The sequence below is a fragment of the Caloenas nicobarica genome, chromosome Z (assembly GCF_036013445.1).
Source record: "Caloenas nicobarica isolate bCalNic1 chromosome Z, bCalNic1.hap1, whole genome shotgun sequence".
Classification (NCBI taxonomy): Eukaryota; Metazoa; Chordata; class Aves; order Columbiformes; family Columbidae; genus Caloenas; species Caloenas nicobarica.
In genome coordinates, this window is record NC_088284.1 from 8,541,185 (window position 1) to 8,560,537 (window position 19,353).

Here is a 19,353-nt window from a genome sequence, read left to right on the forward strand (position 1 = left end):
GCAAGCCTTAATTTGAAAATCTCACACAATAGAGAATCCACAACATCTTTTAACATTTTGTTCCAGCAACAAATTACTCTCCCTGTCAAGCATGAATAGCTTAAATTGTAGATTTATTTCTTCCTACAAAGTAAGTCTATTTAAATAACTTGACAGCTGGAGTTCATCTGACCTAAAACCCGGATGACTGTATTTGGCCAGATGAGACTTACCTCTCTGGTGACTCCAAAAGCAAGGCATTAACTACGAGATGATTCATTGCCTTTGAAATTTAGGTATGGAGAAAAAAGAAAAAGTAAAAAAAATATTTAGTTTGCATGGGCCTGCCAGATGAATAACGCCCAGAAGCTCACTCAAGGCAGCTATGTTGAAAACAAACAGAACCACAAGTTGCAGCAATTGAAGGGTGCCTGCTGCCAGGGAAAATGCCATCTGCAGTTAACTCCATCTTTCCCTTCCCGCACTTTAATAGCACTTTTAGAGCTCTTGAAATCTGGCATATCAGACTGTCCTGTGCACTGCCCTCCTTACACATTTGGCAAAGAGCTGCCCTAATCACGTCTCATATGGGCCATAGTCTTCTGGAAGGTGATGCTAAGTTCTCCACTGCTCCTGCTCCCCTGACTGCAGGCTGAGCCTGCTCCTTTCCTCATGGTAATGGATATAGTTAGCAGTGCTTGGTGCTTTTCCAAAAGAAGCCAGAAAGGCTGAAGTTTTACACAGTGGAGATATGGTTAAGACAAAAATTCTGACCTGAAACTGGTATTTTGTTGCAGTTTCAATAAGGATAGTAACATATAACCACTGAGGCACAAGTAAGGCAAGGGTACATGCCAGGTGGAAGCAGGAGGGAATGCAAAACAAACAAACAAACCAACCCACAACAAACAAACAAAACAAACAAAAAACCCCCACCACACCTTGAATCAAAAGTCACAAGGTCTGTAGTAGGAATTTTAATACTTTAGCCAAGTCAGTTGAACATACCATGTGGTAGAAGAGTAGAAAAAGGACTAGCAGTCCTGAAGGAACATGAGAATTGGCCTCTACAAGAGGTCAAGACTTCTACACAGATTTTGAGACATAAGCATTCAGTACAGACATGGAATAAAGCAGCATGCTGACTGCAGATAGAGCACACCAAATAAATTTGGCAACTATCTTGCTAAAAGACATCTGATTCCTAGTTGGTGAATTGGAGGAAACCACATTCATCCAGACTTCACTGAATTGTTCAGTATGGCACCATATGGGAAATTATGAGTTATTTTAAGGCAGTACAATTAATACAGGAAAAATACAGCAGGACACAAATCAGCCAAAGAACAACAGTAATTGTATTTACAGGGGACACAGACTGAAAGAAAGAAGTTTGTGTAATTCTGCGAGCACTGGGTTCAGGTCTGTGATAGTTTTTGTTGCATGTTATGGATAACACAAAGTGACAAGTGAAACGTGCTGGGCGATGCGGGGCAGTATGCGGAATGTGGAGTAGGTTTGCATACTCAGAACTACATTAATTGAAAGAATAGTAAGAGAAGTTAAATGGTACGAAGAGCAAGGGAGAAATGCTCACCTCTTGTTCCTTTTTCCTGAAGAATAAGATGCCTGACAGCAGGACACCCCCACCTGATAGCCAATACCCTGACCTTTGTACTGAGCGCAGGAACCCCATCTCCTCCCACCTGCCCCAAAAGCCCAGCCCCAAAGTGAGAGAAATAAAGCACAAACGGACCTTGTAGATGAATTGCCTGAAAAGGTTAATTCCATTTTGCTTTTACAGGCTGAAGAGGAAAAGATCTTGAGGATGCTATTGCTATGGATCACTTCCTTTCCATAGCAAGGTTTACGACAGCTGCTTAAAAATACAACGAACACTAGCATTTTAGAGTGCGAGTATTGACATTTTATTTTTTAAAAAGAAAAAAAAAGCATACATCATCTTAGTGACTGGAAATGTATATAAAGTAACATATTTCAAGGCATTCACACATTAAAGAAACAGGCTTTGAAAGAGTTTGTCTAATGCAGTGGCATGGGACCTACAAATTCTTTCACAACCGATACTGCTTATTTCAAATATTCTGTGATAATATGGTATTGGGCGAGCCAAAGATCCCCTGTGATGGCAGCACTGCTAGTACAGGAGGTGCCATGAATACCTGGGGTATCCTAGTAATTCTGCAAGGTAGGAAAGGAGATGCTTCAACAACGCAAGGCCATAGTCTAAGGCCACCCCAGGAAAATCCAACAGTACTTCAAAACTGTCAGAGACTAGTCAGTTGCCACACATCTTTAAATTAACTCATCCCAACCCTGGCATTTAGTAACAGCTTTAAAGAACATATTTATATATAAACCTACGCTAAAAAAAAAAAAAAAAAAAAACTATTGTGAAATTTACATGAACACACACAACTTTAGCAACACCATGTTTCCAGTGGAACTTGGCTATTAGCTTCTTGCAGTTTATATACAAAGCTGATTAATTAGAAAGGCTGCTACAGGGAGCCAAGATTTCTTTCTAGGTTAGCCCCTGGCTAGCACAAGGATTTCTTGTGTGTTATCATCTAGGAGCTGGCAATATTAAAAATTGTTATTAGAACACCAGGGTACAGTGGTTTGTAAACATTTTTTTCTTAATATTAGATTAAAATCCAGTGCATTCTCACTTTCTATCTGACATTATGGATCAACTGATTCAAATGGTGTTCTGGGAATTCATGGGAGATGTAAAAGTTTGGCCAATAAAAATCCTTTAGACAAGTTCATTCCTGGTGCCAAGTCATTGATTTTAGAGCAACACCAAGCATAAATTTGATCCATAGAACAATCACAGGCTTTTTTTTTTTTTTTCTGGGATGTAGGAGTATTCATTCCATGCTAGCAAAATATTTTAAGTTTTGCATGATCCCCACTCTGCGGATGGGGACACGGGTTTGGAGGGAAACAGTTTGCCAAGGTCACAGGCAAGGCCAGCAACACAGCCCGAAAGGCTTCCAGATTCCTGAATAACTGGCCCATGATGGAGGTGTTGGACAGCAACGCATAATTATCTTCTGACTTCTAGAGTCCTCAACCTCCTTCTACTAGGGAAAGATTACATGATACTGCAGCTCACAGAAAAATGCCTAAAGCAAATGCATGAGGGATACATTAAAAAAAAAATTTAAAAAAGCTAGGATATCTCAAGACAGGAAAAAAAATTCTTCCTGTTCTTCTTGAAGCTCTTCTTAACTCCTTCCTCCTCTTTGCCAACTGCAGTCCTGAGCAATGAATGTCTGCCAGATCTGGGTGGCAGCTTCCTCAGACCCTTTCCTTGTGCTTCACGTTAGCCAGCTTGACTGTTTCCTGCTCAGAGGCAGGTGGAGAAGGCTCATCATGGCATCCAATCATCAGCTGATAGACTATTACTCCCGCAATGGCCCCAAGGAAAGGAGCAACGATTGGAACCCACCACCACTGTCTACCAGTCCTGGAAAACAAAAATAAAAGATACAAGATAAGAACTACAGCCTATGCATTAGGATATTCATATTCAGATCTAGAATAATGCAAGATCTGGTCATCTCCAAACCATTCACTTACACCATTCACTTACAAAAGACAGCAGTACCCGCATGTCCACAGCAATTTCCAAGGTGGATATTACCCCCCCCACACTGCAAGTTCTGGTGATGAGCAATTCAGAACAGGTAGTTCCAGGACTTCCAAAGGAGAGAAGCAGTTGGAGTGCCTGGACTAGGCACTTTCACATTCCTCCGATTGCTTGCATGAAAGCATCACTTGACAGCACATAGTCTGTACTGCTCATGGCTCTCTTAATTTTCTCCAGCAAAACCAAAATCCGAATATGACAAATGCCCCACATTTTCTACTGCTAAAAAAAAATTACTATATACTCAAGTTTAAGGTGCACCTGAACTTCTCATGGATGCTCCTAGATTTCCTCCCTGATAGCAAAGTTAGGTCATTTGATCTCACTGCTGGAAACTGTGGAGTTTCTATGATTTTTAAGAAATCAGAGCAAACAGTGTCTTTTAAAAACGTTTATAAAATCTAAAAGATACCTTAGTGCCAAGATATGGGTTCTAAGGCTCTTTATGATGCCAGAGATGCCACCTACTTGGACTTGTAATGTTTTTTACCCTTGATGCACAAGGATTTCATTGGCAAGAACTTACGAGAACACTTCAGTGCCCCAGCCAGCAATGGCTGTGAAGAGACGAGGCCCAAAGTCCCTGGCGGGGTTGACAGCGTAGCCAGAGTTGAAGCCCATGGAGGTTCCAATAACGAGGACAACAAAGCCAACTGTGAAAGCCTCCAGCCCCGTGGGGACAGGGTTGTTGTACGGATCGACAATAGCCAGGACACAAACAATCAGGGAGGCTGTGCCAATGAACTGGGGAGAGAGACAGAAGAAGAAGAAGAATTTAATCCAGATTAATCTTTGAACCAAATTATTTAACTCCTCTGAAGTCCTGTGCATTTAGGACTCCTTCTCTGAACTGAAAGACCTGCACAAAGTCATCCTATGGCATTATCAGACCACAACAGACTGAGCACCCATGGAAATAGAGGACTGGAACGTGCTCCTCCTTACACATCAAGCCCACACCTTTTTCCCTACCCACAGGAGAGCTGTGAATAACTGTTTCAGCAGCCAGAAGGGCTGAAGACATCTTCCTGAATGTGCTTCCAACCCGCCAAAGCTGGGTGGCTGTTGTGCCTTTGTGGTTGATGGGAACTTTAAGGAGGAGACAGTCACCTCCAACACCGACACCACCCCACAGCCAGTTGACCTCTGGGCTGTGCCACAGCCACAGTAGTAGAGTGGGCGTGAGGAAGAATTGTCCCTCCTCATGCTATCACTCTTTGGGGCTGAGACCAAGTGGAGTCCTTTTCACTGTTGGCCAGTCTTGTGAGGCTGGTAAACCCCCTTAACACAAGCCTTCTTGCTGAAGGGTACTCTCTGGCTTTGCTCTTCCTATGGGCTAGTGAGATACCTGTGTCAGCTCTGGATATCTTCTCTTTAAATTTTAATCCGTTCTCTAATGAAAGGAGTGGCCCAGAACCACCCCAAAAGATTCCTTTTCAAAGGCACCTTCATCCTCCCAGCACCCTCTTACCTGGTCAAAGAATCCGTTCACAACGTTCAGATGTTGAGATGGGTAGGTGGCAAAGATACCAGCAGTGGCATTGTCTCCTGTTACATACAACTGGTTGTTGCCAAAAGCCCAGATGGCATCTAGAGGTGAGGGGGAGGTGGGGTGGAGAGGAAAAAGAAAATGAGAAAGGTAGAGAGGTCAGTCATTTTCCAGCATGCAGAGAGAGAACTCTGCTTGGAAGATGTCTAAAAGGCAGTCTCCAAAGAGCCATGAATATTGAGATAGAATTCCCTGAGCGTGCCATTGCTATGTGTTGCAAAACCACCTGCTATAAAGCACCCATTTGGAAAACTTAGGGTGTGATCTACCACAGCGTTTTACCAGTCAGGCTCAGATGCAGATGGTCCAAATCCCTGTTCCTAACATTTCTTGTTTGCCAGGCACCAAGAAAAAGTCAGAGCCAAAAAGTAAACAATAAGCTGACTCCAAATCTCTCCCAAAAGGTACCCAAATGCCTGTGGTATCGCTCTTGGTGTCAAAACATGAGATATTGCTATGGATCTGATCTGCAGCAAACACAATTTGGGCTGATCTTGCAGTTCTCTCTAAGCCAATACACAATTAGCTTTACCTCTCAAGGCTGCCTTGTAGAGCAATCTGCCCCTTGTCTACCACTGTGTAGAAGTGGAATAACTAACATGGGTGAGCTGTCTAGATTCCCTCCATGGTTAGTAAGAGGGAAGTTAGGTTAGTGAGAAAAACAGACACTTTCCAAAGGTAGCTCTTCCATGGTTTAGACAGCTAAGATGGGATTAACTCTTCTGAAGAGGGGACTTCAGCCCATCAAATAGAAAGGTAACAGGTGTTGAACTGGAGTCCTGATGTTTACAGAGATGAAGGTAGGTGCCCTTTCTTCTTTCTAAAGTGAAAAGCAGTTGGTGCTAGTGCTTAGGATGGCAGTTTCTTCATTTCAGGTGCAAGCTACAGTGACTCAGATGTTCTGCTCAGCTACAGGGAACATTGCTCTTATTGCCAAAAATGGACACCAGGAGGCAAACTCCGAGTCAAAATGTCACCCTTGATATTTGAGGAAGAGCAATTTCCAGCACAAAGAGTCAGTTCTTGCCCACTGAATACTGCCCTATGATGGGAAACACCACTCGGGAAGAACAGAGGCATGAGGAACTGGGTTTCTAGGATGCTTTCCACGGTACAGAATAACTCTGATAAGGGCAGCAAAAGCTGATAGAACTCCTGTTGTCTGGAAGCTAACACAAGAGAATGCAGAAGACAAGGCAGATAAAACAGATCTGGAACAATACACTGATATAAAATCTCTATTACTACTAGTGTTTCATCAGCATTCCTGAAAGATCTGCTCTAATCCAAATAGTACCTACAAGAGAGGCCATCCAGTGGTCCATTTAAAGTGATCATTACTCAAGGACAAAAACTTGCGCACATAGATAATGCTGATTGGCCTTCAGATTGACTTGAACCCATTGCCATCGAAAGAACAGGAAAGCCTTCCCAGGAACACAGTAAGGAAATATCTCACATCTCTGCTCTGCAAGAAAATGCTTCTTTCTGATTTAGGAACCAGCCTCCCTGTGCTGAGTCATGAAGAGCATCCATCTCACCCCAAAAAACACAGAAAGTTTCTGCACTTACCATAGTACAACCCAAAGACTATGCCAGCTCCCAGGAAAGCCCCCAAGGTTTGGGCCAGGGCATAAATTGGTAGCTTGATCCAAGGCTCTCGGGCCAAGAAGCACATGGCAAAAGTGACAGCTGGGTTCAGATGTCCACCTGCAGAGAGGCTGATGGTTATTGCACTTTCATGGGCAGAGATGTGGTCCTAGGGATGTGCCAAGTAACACCAGTTTCAATACCAGTGCCGCACAGGACAAGCGCAGCCATCTAAGCCTACACAACCATTGTCACAAGCGAAATCCAGCCCACATGGAGCCACAACATACCTGATACCTGTCCCGCAATCAAAATGCCGAGCGTCACAGCGAAGCCAAAGGCCAGGTTAACAGTCAGGAAACCTCCATGAGTCCCTCTGCTGAGCACGATCTGTGCAACGGAGCCGCAGCCAAACAGCTAGGAGGAGAAAAAGAGATTTAAATTACCCTCTCTGCTTCACATCATGGCCAGCTGCTGACCAGGGCCTGCAACTGCTCCACTTACACTTGCGTGCACCACCAGAGCCCACCCATGAGTCAAAGCCTTGAAAGCTTCAACCTTCAGTTGAAGTATCTAGATGTCTCCAGGGTCAGCAAGGGAGGAGAAAGGACACAGGACAAGCCTGTCTCCTGGCAGGAGGAAACAAAACCAGGGCCACAGTTCACTTCTCCAGGACACTGGAGGTCTTTATCCAATCATCTAATTTTCAGGTGGTAGGTGAGAAGAATCAGCCAGACAGCACCTTGGACTGAGATATTTACAGTGAAACTGTTCAGATGAGGGATGTGAGTACCTTGTTGCTAAAAAGGTTAATTGTTTGACAGACTAACACATGGATTGGCCATGGAAAATTTTTCTAATGCCTGGAAATACAGACATGAAGGTTGTATACAGCCTGACTTTCATGGAGTCCTCTTTCAGGTGGCTCTGGCTGACAGCAAGGGATTGGGGCTGCTCTCTTGGGCTAAGGTACGTGTATTTGTCTCAGCCCCAAGCTACAGCACCTGCTGTGGGCACTGTGAGCACAGCCCACACCATCCCAAACCAACCATATCCCTCTTATGCCAAAATCATGTGAGAAAGGATCAGAGCAACACAGCTGTCCTGCTTCTGCAGCACCGACATCGCACAGGCACCATCAATTGAAAAGCCCGTGCTCTACAGACAGCCTGCCACCAGCACAGCCAGAGGCTTGGCCTTCTGTCCAGGATCAGGGGTGCACTGAGCACTTTGCAGGACGAAAGTTGTTTCTGATGGGTGATACGGGGTGTTTCCTAGTAGCTAAGAGAGGCATGTGCTCTTGCTCATAGTTGTTTGCTACAAACGGGTGATTCTTCTCTTCCCAACCACATTCAAATGCCGTCCTTCCTATGCTCACCCTTAACAGCTCAGACCAGTTTCCCCTGGTAGTTCAGTTCATCACTCATCCAATTGGAGACTTTCTGCCTGGCCAAGTCTCTCCACTACCCACTATGTAATTTAAGGAACCCTAATCTTCGTCTTCTGTATGTTTTTATCTTCCACTGACTCCACCTGAATTGATTCTTTGTGTATACCAGAGATTATCACATGAGCAGGTACTGAGACCATCCTTAAACTAGGACAGGGATTACAGTTTGCTCCTGACATCCTCAAATCTAGGGATCAAGGCTTGCCTTGCTTCTCCTGACCCCAAGCCTATATTTACACACTCATCAAGACTTTCTGCTTCTGTGATCTCCATCATCCCAGAATTACTCAACTGCCATCAAGTAGACACCAGGGTAGTAGGGGTGGCTCTTTTCACGTCTCCTGCCGATGCTGGACATGCCCATTGAACAAAGCACAAACCACATTGGGGCAAAGCCAAAATGTACCCAGCTCATCCCCTCCCATCCCCTTGACAACTGATGAATTACTAATAAAGCAAACATGGCACTCAGTCTGCTGGGAAAGAAGAAGCCAGGTAGGCTGCAGGCTAACTAATGAGGTGGACACTCTGTACACAGGTGCCACTTGACAAGGAGCCAGGTCCCCAACACAAGACCTTGTGTAGAAAGAACAAAGGAACCTGCAGAACTTGTTAGTTGATGAGAGGAGATGTCCAGCACAGGTCTCTACCAGGTGCAGTCAGAAGAGTCCCTTCAATGTCCTAACCGTGAGCTGCTTAGCTGGGAAACCATGGCAGAGAAGCCATCAGGCAAAGGCAGAAAAGATGAGTCTTCTTTATTGTGCAATAGACAGAGCCATCATTCCCAGCTACACCCAAACCACTGAGGGAAATGTAGCTCCAGCTGAGCAAATAAATACTGGCTAAAGACCAGGGTGACAGCTGTTCCTTCCCTTACCCCACAAGAGCCCCCACATGCTCTAACAGAGGTCTGTAGAGAGTCCTTGGCCATGGTGTTCACCTCTCTAATGCCACACCACACATCAGTCTGACCAGGGAGGGGGTGAGCCCACAAAAAGCTGCAATGGGCATCTGAGTTTGACAGGGTTGGCCCCAGGTTCCTCCAATTGATGAAGGTATTTGTGTTATTCACTCTGAAAGAACTGGCAGTTCTGCAAGTGGATGGTGGTTGGCTTGCTAGCCACATGCCTTTTGGTTGCAGAAACCACAGAGTAAAGCTTCCCCCCTCCACCCACAAAGGTCTTCCCTTAACCTGGAGGAAGGCCAGATCTGCCGTTTCTCAAGAGGTTGTTCCCCATCCTCCTCTCCCCCCATCCTATACCTAGCAATACCTCTCCAGCTTTTCCTCAGAATAGAGTCTATGGGCCATGCAAAAACATCCTGGAGCCACTCCACAGCACCATTACAATTATTTATCAGATGAGCCCGGAGCACTACTTGGCTTAATTCAGCGTAACAGTAGAAAATTTGACTCGCAGCAGATAAAAAGAGTAACGTGATATTTAGGGACAGGTTTGAACTTTGATATGCATGTGTGCAATTCCATCCTGCACCAGTAAAGTCCACTAAGCATGAACAGATATTCTTATGCATGACATCCATCCATGGCATTTGACCTGCAGGAACCAGTTCAAATCATGCTCACCCATGGTTTTGTGGCAAGCGGCTTGACGTTATACAGTTTTGTTGTGGTAGTGGCTGTTACGGTTTTTAATCACACCATTTCCACTTCTGCTATTTGCTAGTTTTCCTTCCAGTTGCTTTTCCCAGGCCATATGAGACAAGAGACCCTCAGCATACATTTTTTTGAGTCTCTTTTTTCCAATGCTCACAGAGAAGCTTTTAGGAGCAGCTATCTTTGAGTTGAAAGGCAAGGAAGTTCAAAGAAGAGCAATTCAGCATTTATCTCGGTGGCTTTTAAGTTCATGCAATGGACTCACTCTCAGTTTTAGAAACCTGACTCCAACACACAGAAACATTACTGTAAGAACATCCCAGCCAACAGAAAGCCAGGTTAGCACCTCACACGGCAGCATGTGCAGCAGTCAGTTTTTATAATCCCATGATCCACTAGCCAAGTCCAAAAGCAGTTTTAAAGTGCTCTCAAAGTGACTGCAGCAAAGCATTATTCTGATGCATTAAAGCTATTCTCCTAGGAACTGAGGTCAAGGCACCCATTAACCAGGTTAATGGAAGCGTGCTCCTTAATGTCATCTTACTGACTCTAGCAGATCTAATGGTTTTCCCTGCCAACAAGGAGGCTTCTCACTGCTCTTCCCTCACAAGCTGATCCAAATCCTTGCCCGGTGGAAAAAAATAACAAAATCGATGTTCTGCAGGAGCCATAAGTTGAACTGGTTCAAGCGTGGAGGTGTTGACAAACTCCGAAGTCTGGACAAGGAAGGGGACAGCCAGAAGCAGCAGCCACTCCAGGAAAAAGCAGCAAGTTGCTGGCTGAAACTTCACACTCAGGGAAACCTTAAACTCCAGGGTGTGTTTGGAGACCAGCCATGTGGCTTTATCACCCAAGGTAAAAACACCCTGTCTCAATGTCTGGAGACAAGAAGCTCCAGAGCTAGTCAAGGCTGGTAGGAAAGGGCCCTGGAGGATAAAAGAAGTTGAAAAACCTAATGAAGAAATTAGGCTACCTAAGGTTTTAGGCACATGTAGTGAAGAGCAGCTCCGCACATGAACCTTGGAGGAAGGCATTGCTCAGCGCTCCCCTGCACAACAGCCAGGTTTCCTCCCTCGCTTGCCTCCACTTTTCTTTGCCAGCGCTTTTCCACACCTTCAGGTGCAACACAAAAGGCCTGGATGCATTTGCTCTTGGACTTCAGGCAGACTGATCTCTAAATCAAGATGGGAAAGTTTTGCTGGCATAGCCCAGGAGTGTTATTACCTGAGTTACAACTTTCCTGCTCAACCAGCAAATAAAGCAGGGATTAGGCAAGGAGCCTGCTGTAAACCTACCCTAATCACCTCGGTGGATGGGAAAGGCTGCTCAGCCCTCGCTGCCCTCTGCTTAGTGGGGAAGATGCCAGAAGGGCAGTCAAACCAGGGGTCTACTCTGGAGGAAGAGACCCTGAGAGACTAATGGAAGGTTTTAAGCATTAAACACACAAAGGGACACCTCTTTTCATATCAGAGTGGAACTTAGGACTATCCTACAGGCCCTTCAAGGAGGAAGGCTGAAGGGAGGGAACAGAGAACTATCGCTTTACAGGCAGTTCAAAACAACCTCCCAACCCCTCTGTTGCTCAGAGCAAGGAGTGGTTAGCGGCACTGCACGTCTCCCCCATGGTCTCTTTCTGCCCTCCCTAAGGAGTGGAACCCAGCTGGGTAGACCTGAAGACAGACCCATCCCCATTCCTGTTTCTGCTCAAGCAGCATGTGGAGATCTTCCTCAACTCCATGGCCCGTGTGGCCAAGACAGCCTCCGCCAGCCACAAAAGCAGGGCAAGGAGCGCCATCATTTTTGCCTTTCCTCAAAGCATGTCTCGAACAAGCAGGCTGGTAATCATTTACAATTTGCAAAGTAAGGAGAAGCACTAGAACCTAGAGGCAGGTTTCTTGTCCAGCATGGCTGGAACCAGCCTAGACAGAAGCAGACCTATGGGGAAGGGCAGCAGCAGATGGCCTGTCATGTTATGGCTCTTTCTGCATCACACACTGCCCCAGAGCCAGGCAGGGCTGCAGGACACAAGACATAAGAGGGTCTGAGGAAAGTTCTGTCGCACAAACACCACGTGCTACAACAGCGCTGTGCAAAGCTGGAGAGACAAGTGGCATGCAGTGCAAGAAACCTGAGTAACCATCAGCAGAGGAGCTGGGCATAGAGAGGAAATTCACTATTTTAGCTTGTTCCCACACACAGAAGCGAAAATGCTTGTTCTCATACCCCTGGTATCCCTCAGATGAGGAGTCTAGCTCTTAGAAAGACCTGTGCTTCTGGTGGGGTTTTGGTCACAGGATTGGGCACTGCTGAGGAAAAGCTGCCTTCCCCCTGAGGGCAAGTCTTGGTGCCTGAACTGTCATGTTTGTAGAAAGGGGAAACCTCCTTGCTCCTGCACAGGGGCAACAAGGAGAAACAGTTCTGAACAGTTAATGAGGAGCTTCGAGCTCTTCTGATGGACGAACCAAGGGAAAGTAGCAGCAGTGCTATTGCCCACACCTCCACACCCAGCAGCACAAGAGCCGTGGCAGAGAAGGATGAACAGCACTCAATATGCTTACAGCAAAGATTTCCAGCCCCTTTTAAATCCTAGCAAAGCATTAACAAAGAAAAAAAGTTAAAACAATTGGGGAAAAAACAAATCACATTTTTCAAATGCAACCAGCTGGGTTCAAGAAAATCAGCAAAAAAATCAAACAGCAACTGTGGGAACTGCTGTGCCACCCTGGATGGCTGTGGGATGAGTGACAACTGCAAGTTCTGCACTGCCAACAGTTAAATGAAGCTCTTTGATCATACCAACCACTTCGCTGTTTTGGTTTCTGTGGTCTGCAGCACACTTGTACACCAAAAAGCTCCCACCTGGCCACAAAGTCAAGGCAGCCCTGATTGAAAAGCAATTAGGAATTGTTTTGTTCCTTCTTTGTGCCTCAAGAGCAGTGAATCACAGTTAGTCCAACTTGGAAATCAACTATAAACAGTAAGTTACTTCTCCTGCGAATGTAAAAACCAAACAGAGCCCAGCTTTGGTATTTACAGCCAGTAGAGGAAGGCAAACAGATCAAGCCTTTAAGGGAGGCACAGAGGCTGCTGAAAACTGGCTTTAGAGAGTTGCTACAGTAATAACACAAACAGCAAGTGACTTGGAAAATGCCTTCAGCGTCTGCGTTGCTTAACTATTGCCAGCAAGTGGTGCCTCCGACATAGGTATAAAGTTGAAACCTAAAGTACCACTCAGAAAGCGCATTTTGAAAGGAAAAAAAAAAAAAAAGAAAGTCATCTTAATTATCAGAGCAAAGGTAGAATCAGCATTACTGTTCTTTTAACAGTAAGGACATTACCCACGGACTAAAAGCACATTGTATGAGGTGCTGGTTGCAGCGAACGCAGTTTGCAAGCAGAGAGCACCTCGCCTTTGCGCTATTCAGAGCTTAGCTCCCTTAGTTGGATTATTTTTCTTATCTTATCTTAAAAGAGGCACTGTTTTGTTTAACATTCTGCTACATTTATGACCGCCTTTAAAAAAAAAAAAAGAAAAAAACACACAAAAAAATAAAATCAAGCATTAGGTTAATTCTTACAGGCAAAGACACTTCGCAGGGGTCTGAAACAGCCTGCTCAAGAAGAGTTTGAGAGAGCTGCAGTCATTATGCAAGTGAAAGGGAGGAGGGAAGAAGCTGAAACTGTGCCAATATCCACAGTGGGACAAGTTTTACATTACACAGTGAAATGTAAAGTAAGCTGCAAACTTTAAACAGTCTCACTCCCTTCGGCTCAGGAAATTGATTTCAGTGTGAATGATATCAAACCTTAAATCCATCCCTAATATTGTCCTCTTCTAGACGTATTTGTGTTCAGTAAACCCCATCTCCCATGAAGACAGTTTTATGGATTCTAGGTCTTTCCTCAAGTATTTTGTTGCCTGAAGCCCATGACAGCTATTTACCAGGCTCGAAGGCAGCTAAATGCATTCACACCCAGTTCAGCCTGCTGGCAGGGTGAGCAGCAGGGACTTTTGCAAGGTATAGAATCTCTCCTGGGATTCTCCAGTTCGGACTACTACCCAGATCATCTGAAAGGGCTAGAAAGTTGACTTCTAAGCTGTGTTTCAGGGAGACCATATAATCAAAAATGCAAAGGAATCCGCGTGGTAGGGAGCAAAGAAAATTTTTTTTTTTTAGCAAAATGAAGTCTGTAAGCACCACTTCATTAACAGAAGAATAGACTGGGGCAGCTCCAAGGGACTGACGCCCAGCAAAGCCATATTCAGGCTTCCTACTCTGGAACTCATTTTCCTCTCTGTGTATTCTGGTTTTCTCTGCTGATAACCCAGGAGAATTAATCATGTTTGGGACTTTCCTGTTTCTCCCACCAGCCCACCCCATCTTCTCCCACATGGACACAGAGCACCCACAGCCCTCCATCCCCTGCAGAATTGCTGCGGGAGATCCGAGGTGAATTTTACAAGACCTATGAGATGGAGTTGAGTGTGCCACTAAACCCAGCATATTCTTTGCCCCTAGACGCTAGCTCAGGACATCCTGAACAAGGTGAGGGATCTGCTTGCACACTTACACACAGTTTAAAATACAGCAGGTGTTGTGCTCCCAAGGGTCACCACTTTCACCAGTGCAGCAGCCAGCCTGGTTGATGGGCGCTTATTACCACGCTCATTTTGGAGGGTGGTTATGCTTTTGGCCCAAATGCTTCCTCAGTTTCTGAGCCCAGCCCAGGTCTTCTCTGCCCCGGAAAGGCAAGGTTGTAGGGAAAAGTAATCTCTGTTGTAATGGCTACTATAATTGGAAAAAGAGATAATGTTTTTTGGATCATGAGCCCTTCTGAAAGCTCAGATCAACATGGCTAAAGGCTTGACTTGATTCTCCAGTAATACTAAGTTTGCTAGCGGGAGACATTATTCCTCCTTACAAGTCTTACCTTGTTTCTATCCTGAAACTGACTGCAGCAAGGTCAGTTATTCATAGGCAAGAACTTTCTACCTGTTAAACACTTTCCTATCGGCCTCCACCCGCCTTAATCCCAAATAACCCTTCCCTGAAAAATCAACAGGACTTGTTTGCAACTCACCAAAGCTGGGTCACCCTGAAGATAAAGCCATTGCACTGTGCGAAGCTGCTTTCTTTTAAGAGTGGTAGCATTTTATGGGAACTCAGCTGATCCCCCTGTCCTCCCACAAAAAACCCAGTACCTCCTTTTTCTTCATTTGTAAATGATCTTATTTTTTAAAGTGTAAGACAATGTGTTGATCCCTTTGTGTTGTCCCCAAGACCACATGCGTCTTCATCTAGCCTTCCTTTGCTTTCAGCTCCTTCAACTGTTAGATTTCTCCCCGAAGAGTCCTGCCATCAGTTACAGAGAGACATAAACCTGTAGTGACTCCACTGAAACCTACAGGATTTCTCTGGATTTACACCACTTCAGAGGGACTTTCACCTGCAGATACTCACTGGGTGAACATCAACTCCTTTCTTCTGCAATATCAAAGCACCAGACCCATGGCCTGCTGGACAGTCCTGCGTTTGTGGATGCAGATTCCCAAAGCCAGATATCGCTGTGCCAGTTTTGCTATACCAGTATTTATTCCCCACTCATCATACACAACTGTCTGAGCTGCTTGCATCTGCCTTTGACTTCAAAGCAAGCCAGGGCTGCTCAAAGCATCTTCAAACTAAGTCACTTATGCAGATATCCACCCCACTTCATTCCTTCTATCCCATCCCTTTGGAAAATGAGCACTAAAAGAGGCAGGAGAGGGGATTTTTGCCATTCACCACTTAAAAACATGTCAGCTGACAATGCAGCACTATCACACACATGGTGAGCGCAAGCTCCCCATCAGCTCCTGGCATGGGCCACCGCGGTGTCGTGCAGCCCCGCTGATAAGACCCTGGGGAACAGCAACCAACAGCAAAAAAAAAAAAAAATCACAGAATCACAGAATGCTAGTGATTGGAAGGGACCTCGAAAGATCATCCAGTCCAATCCCCCTGCCAGAGCAGGAACACCCAGATGAGGTTACACAGGAAGGCGTCCAGGCGAGTTTGAATGTCTCCAGAGAAGGAGACTCCACAACCTCCCTGGGCAGCCTGTTCCAGTGTCTGTCACCCTCACTGCAAAGAAGTTTCTTCTCAAATTTAAGTGGAACCTCCTGTGTTCCAGCTTGAACCCATTACCCCTTGTCCTACCATTGGTTGTCACCAAGAAGAGCCTGACTCCATCCTCGTGACACCCACCCTTTATATATTTATAAACATTGATGAGGTCACCCCTCAGTCTCCTCTTCTCCAAGCTAAAGAGCCCCAGCTCCCTCAGCCTTTCCTCATAAGGGAGATGCTCCTCCCTTCAGCATCTTTGTTGCCTTGCGCTGGACTCTCTCCAGCAGTTCCCTGTCCTTCTGGAACTGAGTGGCCCAGAACTGGACACAATATTCCAGATGAGGTCTCACCAGGGCAGAGTAGAGGGGAAGGAGAACCTCTCTCGACCTACTAACCACCCCCCTTCTAATACACCCCAGGATGCCATTGGCCTTCCTGGCCACAAGGGCACAGTGCTGGCTCATGGTCATCCTGCTGTCCACCAGGACCCCCAGGTCCCTTTCCCCTACACTGCTCTCTAATAGGTCATTCCCCACCCTATACTGGAACCTGGGGTTGTTCCTGCCCAGATGCAAGACTCTACATTTTCCCTTATTATATTTCATTATTTTTTTCCCTGCCCAACTCTCCAGCCTGTCCAGATCTCGCTGGATGGCAGCACAGCCTTCTGGCATGTCAGCCACTCCTCCCAGTTTGGTGTCAGCAGCAAACTTGCTGATAGTACACTCAATTCCCTCATCCAAGTCATTGATGAATATATTGAACAGTATTGGTCCCAGAACTGACCCTTGAGGCACTCCACTAGATACAGGCCTCCAACCAGACTCTGTCCCATTGACCACGACTCTCTGGCTTCTTTCCTTCAGCCAGTTCACAGTCCACCTCACTACCCGATCGTCCAGTCCACACTTCCTCAGTTTTGCCGTGAGGATGCTGTGGGACACTGTGTCAAATGCTTTACTGAAGTCAAGGTAGACCACGTCCACTGCTCTGCCATCATCTATCCACCTGGTTATGTCCTCATAGAAGGCTATGAGGTTGGTCAAGCACGACTTCCCCTTGATGAAGCCACATTGACTGCCCCTAATGACCCTCTTATCCTTGATATGCCTTAAGATGGCACCAAGGATAAGGTGTTCCATCACTTTCCCAGGGATGGAGGTGAGGCTGACCGGTCTATAGTTACCCGGGTCCTCCTTCTTGCCCTTTTTGAAGACTAGAGTGACATTTGCTTTCCTCCAGCCCTCAGGCACCTCTCCCGTTTCCCAAGACTTGGCAAAGATCATGGAGAGCAGTTTAAATTCTAGCTAATTCTTCTCCATAGGAAACATAAAGAAAACAAAGTGAGGTGAGGAAAAAGCTTTTGTTTCCCTGGGTGATAACACTTGAAGTATTTCAGTGCCAAGAAAATATTCCAGGGCAGACAGAAAGGAAGTTTCACAGGATCTCTATCAAAATATTTGTTGCTTCAACAGAGGGTCTCTTGCTCCCTGCACTATGTAGACACATAAAAGCCCCCAAACACCCACTGAGCTCTGCAGAGCTCACCCTTTGCCAGCAGTACCAAATCTCATCCTATGACAACTTGCTTTCATTTTTCCCTGTGGATAAGGACTTCTCTAGTCCTCGCAGGGCAGGTTGCACTGGAGCTAGGCTCATGCCCATGCAAACCCTGGCAGCAGCACAGCCCCTTCACCAGGACAATCTCCCCCTTCACCCAGGAGTTAGAGAACATCCTCACACCACAGACTCACCACCAGGATCAGTGTCCCCAGGCACTCGGCCAGCGCTTGCCGCACTAATTTGTTCCTGATCCTCAGGTGCTCTTCAATAGTAGCAAGAACATCCTTCTGCCTCCCCATCGCAGTCGAGGAGCCCTTCAAGCAGTGTCAGGGAAAAAGCAGCAGCTGACAAAGCTTCAGCAAGGTTTCTTGCCCAGCAGAGCTGCCTTTGCTTATAAATAAGTTTAGCGATGCCTGACACACCTCCTGGATAACCACACCCCTTCCACCCTCACTTCAAACTCAGCTTTTTTTTTTCTTCCTTTTCAGCGTAAGACAGAGTGGGTGGTTTTCTTCATTTTCTTTATTGCTTGCATCTGTGAGCAAAAGATTCAGGAGTTTCATAAAAAGGAGGAATTAAATGTGGCAAATATGTCCTGCTCAAACCCCTGCTGTTTTCATCACTTATTATCTAAAACATGCGACCATATCTGCTCCTCTCCAACTTCATCTAAGGTCCTAAGAGTTAAATGTACGAACCGAACAGTGTCTTAAGGCATTTATGTGACTACAGTAGCCTGCTTTCTTCTTTCTTTCCCTTTTAAGCTCCTGCAGGATGGCAAAGTGGTGAGCACTCCGGTGCTTTTGCAGCAAAATTGTGGGGCAGGAGGGCTTGATCCCCCACACCTGAGCTGCGGGCTGAGGACAAGGCACCTCCTGACTCCAGCAATTACCCAGCTGAAGCTGGTATCAAGAAGCAAGTCCAGACCTCTCTGCATGAAAATCTGCATTTGCGTCCAAACTCTTGTGTATCGTTACAGCTTGTCTCACCATCCCAGGGCTTTGGGAGAGCTTTTGCACCCCACTTCCCTGAAAGCTGTAAAGAAAATCCAGGAGAGATCCTCAGTGCAGGACCAGTCCCCTGTCATAGGACCTTGACAAGGGGACCACTGACTCACTGAGCTTTACAGGAACCAACCTTTGCTGTCTTTTTGTCTTCAGTAACATCCCATGTCACTCTGGCTGGTTCTACGGGAAAGCCAGAACAAAAGCTGTCCAAGTCCGTACCATCTGGGGTAAGGGCTGCTAGCAGGACGCTTGCCACTAGTGGCATCTGGTTTCTGTTAAGTGAGCAGTAAAAATTCCCCGGGCTCTTTGACTCACTGGGGCTTGACGCAGAGCAGCAGAGCCGAATTTGCAGGACTGAAAGGGACCCCTTTCCTGGATTTGTTCCCCCGCCTCCTCTGCAAAGCCACAGATGCCCGGCTTTACTCTTCCCCTTATTTAACCATCAACCTCCCTGTTGGAAAAGCAGAGCTTTTCAATGCAGTGGTGAATGGGCCTTTATTTTGTACAGAAAGGGCAGCCAGCCTGAGGAGCAGAGTCAGGAATCTGGTTAAGAAAGCAACAATGTGTGAGGAATCAAATGCAGGGAAACACTCGGGTCCTAACTTAATTACAGGGGCAGGAAAATTTCCTCATTACTTTGTGCTCAGACCTGGTCTGGTATCACTGCTCCTCTTCCTCCTGCACTACCTTCTCCTTCCTACTCCACTCTGCCCTTTTCATCCTGACTCTGCATCAAAGTGGTCACAGTCAGAAATCAAGATGTGTGTTGGGTTTTTTTCCCTTTTGGTAGTTCCTAAGCTAAGGCTTGTGG

The 19,353-nt window shown here is 46.0% G+C and overlaps 1 protein-coding gene across 1 annotated transcript; it reads right to left on the reverse strand.

The window, feature by feature from the left end:
• Positions 1-1,910: 1,910 nt before the first annotated feature.
• Positions 1,911-17,886, reverse strand: LOC136001876 (aquaporin-3). Its single transcript, XM_065656582.1, has 6 exons — positions 17,727-17,886; positions 7,088-7,214; positions 6,780-6,917; positions 5,130-5,248; positions 4,185-4,402; positions 1,911-3,475 (listed from the first exon to the last, which is right to left on the reverse strand). The coding sequence occupies exons 1-6, from the start codon at positions 17,832-17,834 to the stop codon at positions 3,307-3,309; spliced, it is 879 nt and encodes a 292-aa protein (XP_065512654.1). The 5' UTR covers positions 17,835-17,886; the 3' UTR covers positions 1,911-3,306.
• Positions 17,887-19,353: the final 1,467 nt, after the last annotated feature.

Excerpts from the sequence above, each read along its gene's own strand:
- LOC136001876 (XM_065656582.1), bottom strand. The coding sequence starts at position 17,834 with ATGGGGAGGCAGAAGGATGTTCTTGCTACTATTGAAGAGCACCTGAGG. Across the intron at positions 5,249-6,779 it reads AGTCTTTGGGTTGTACTATG|ATGCCATCTGGGCTTTTGGC; the intron begins GTAAGTGCAGAA and ends CCTCACCTCTAG. Across the intron at positions 4,403-5,129 it reads TGAACGGATTCTTTGACCAG|TTCATTGGCACAGCCTCCCT; the intron begins GTAAGAGGGTGC and ends CTCTCTCCCCAG.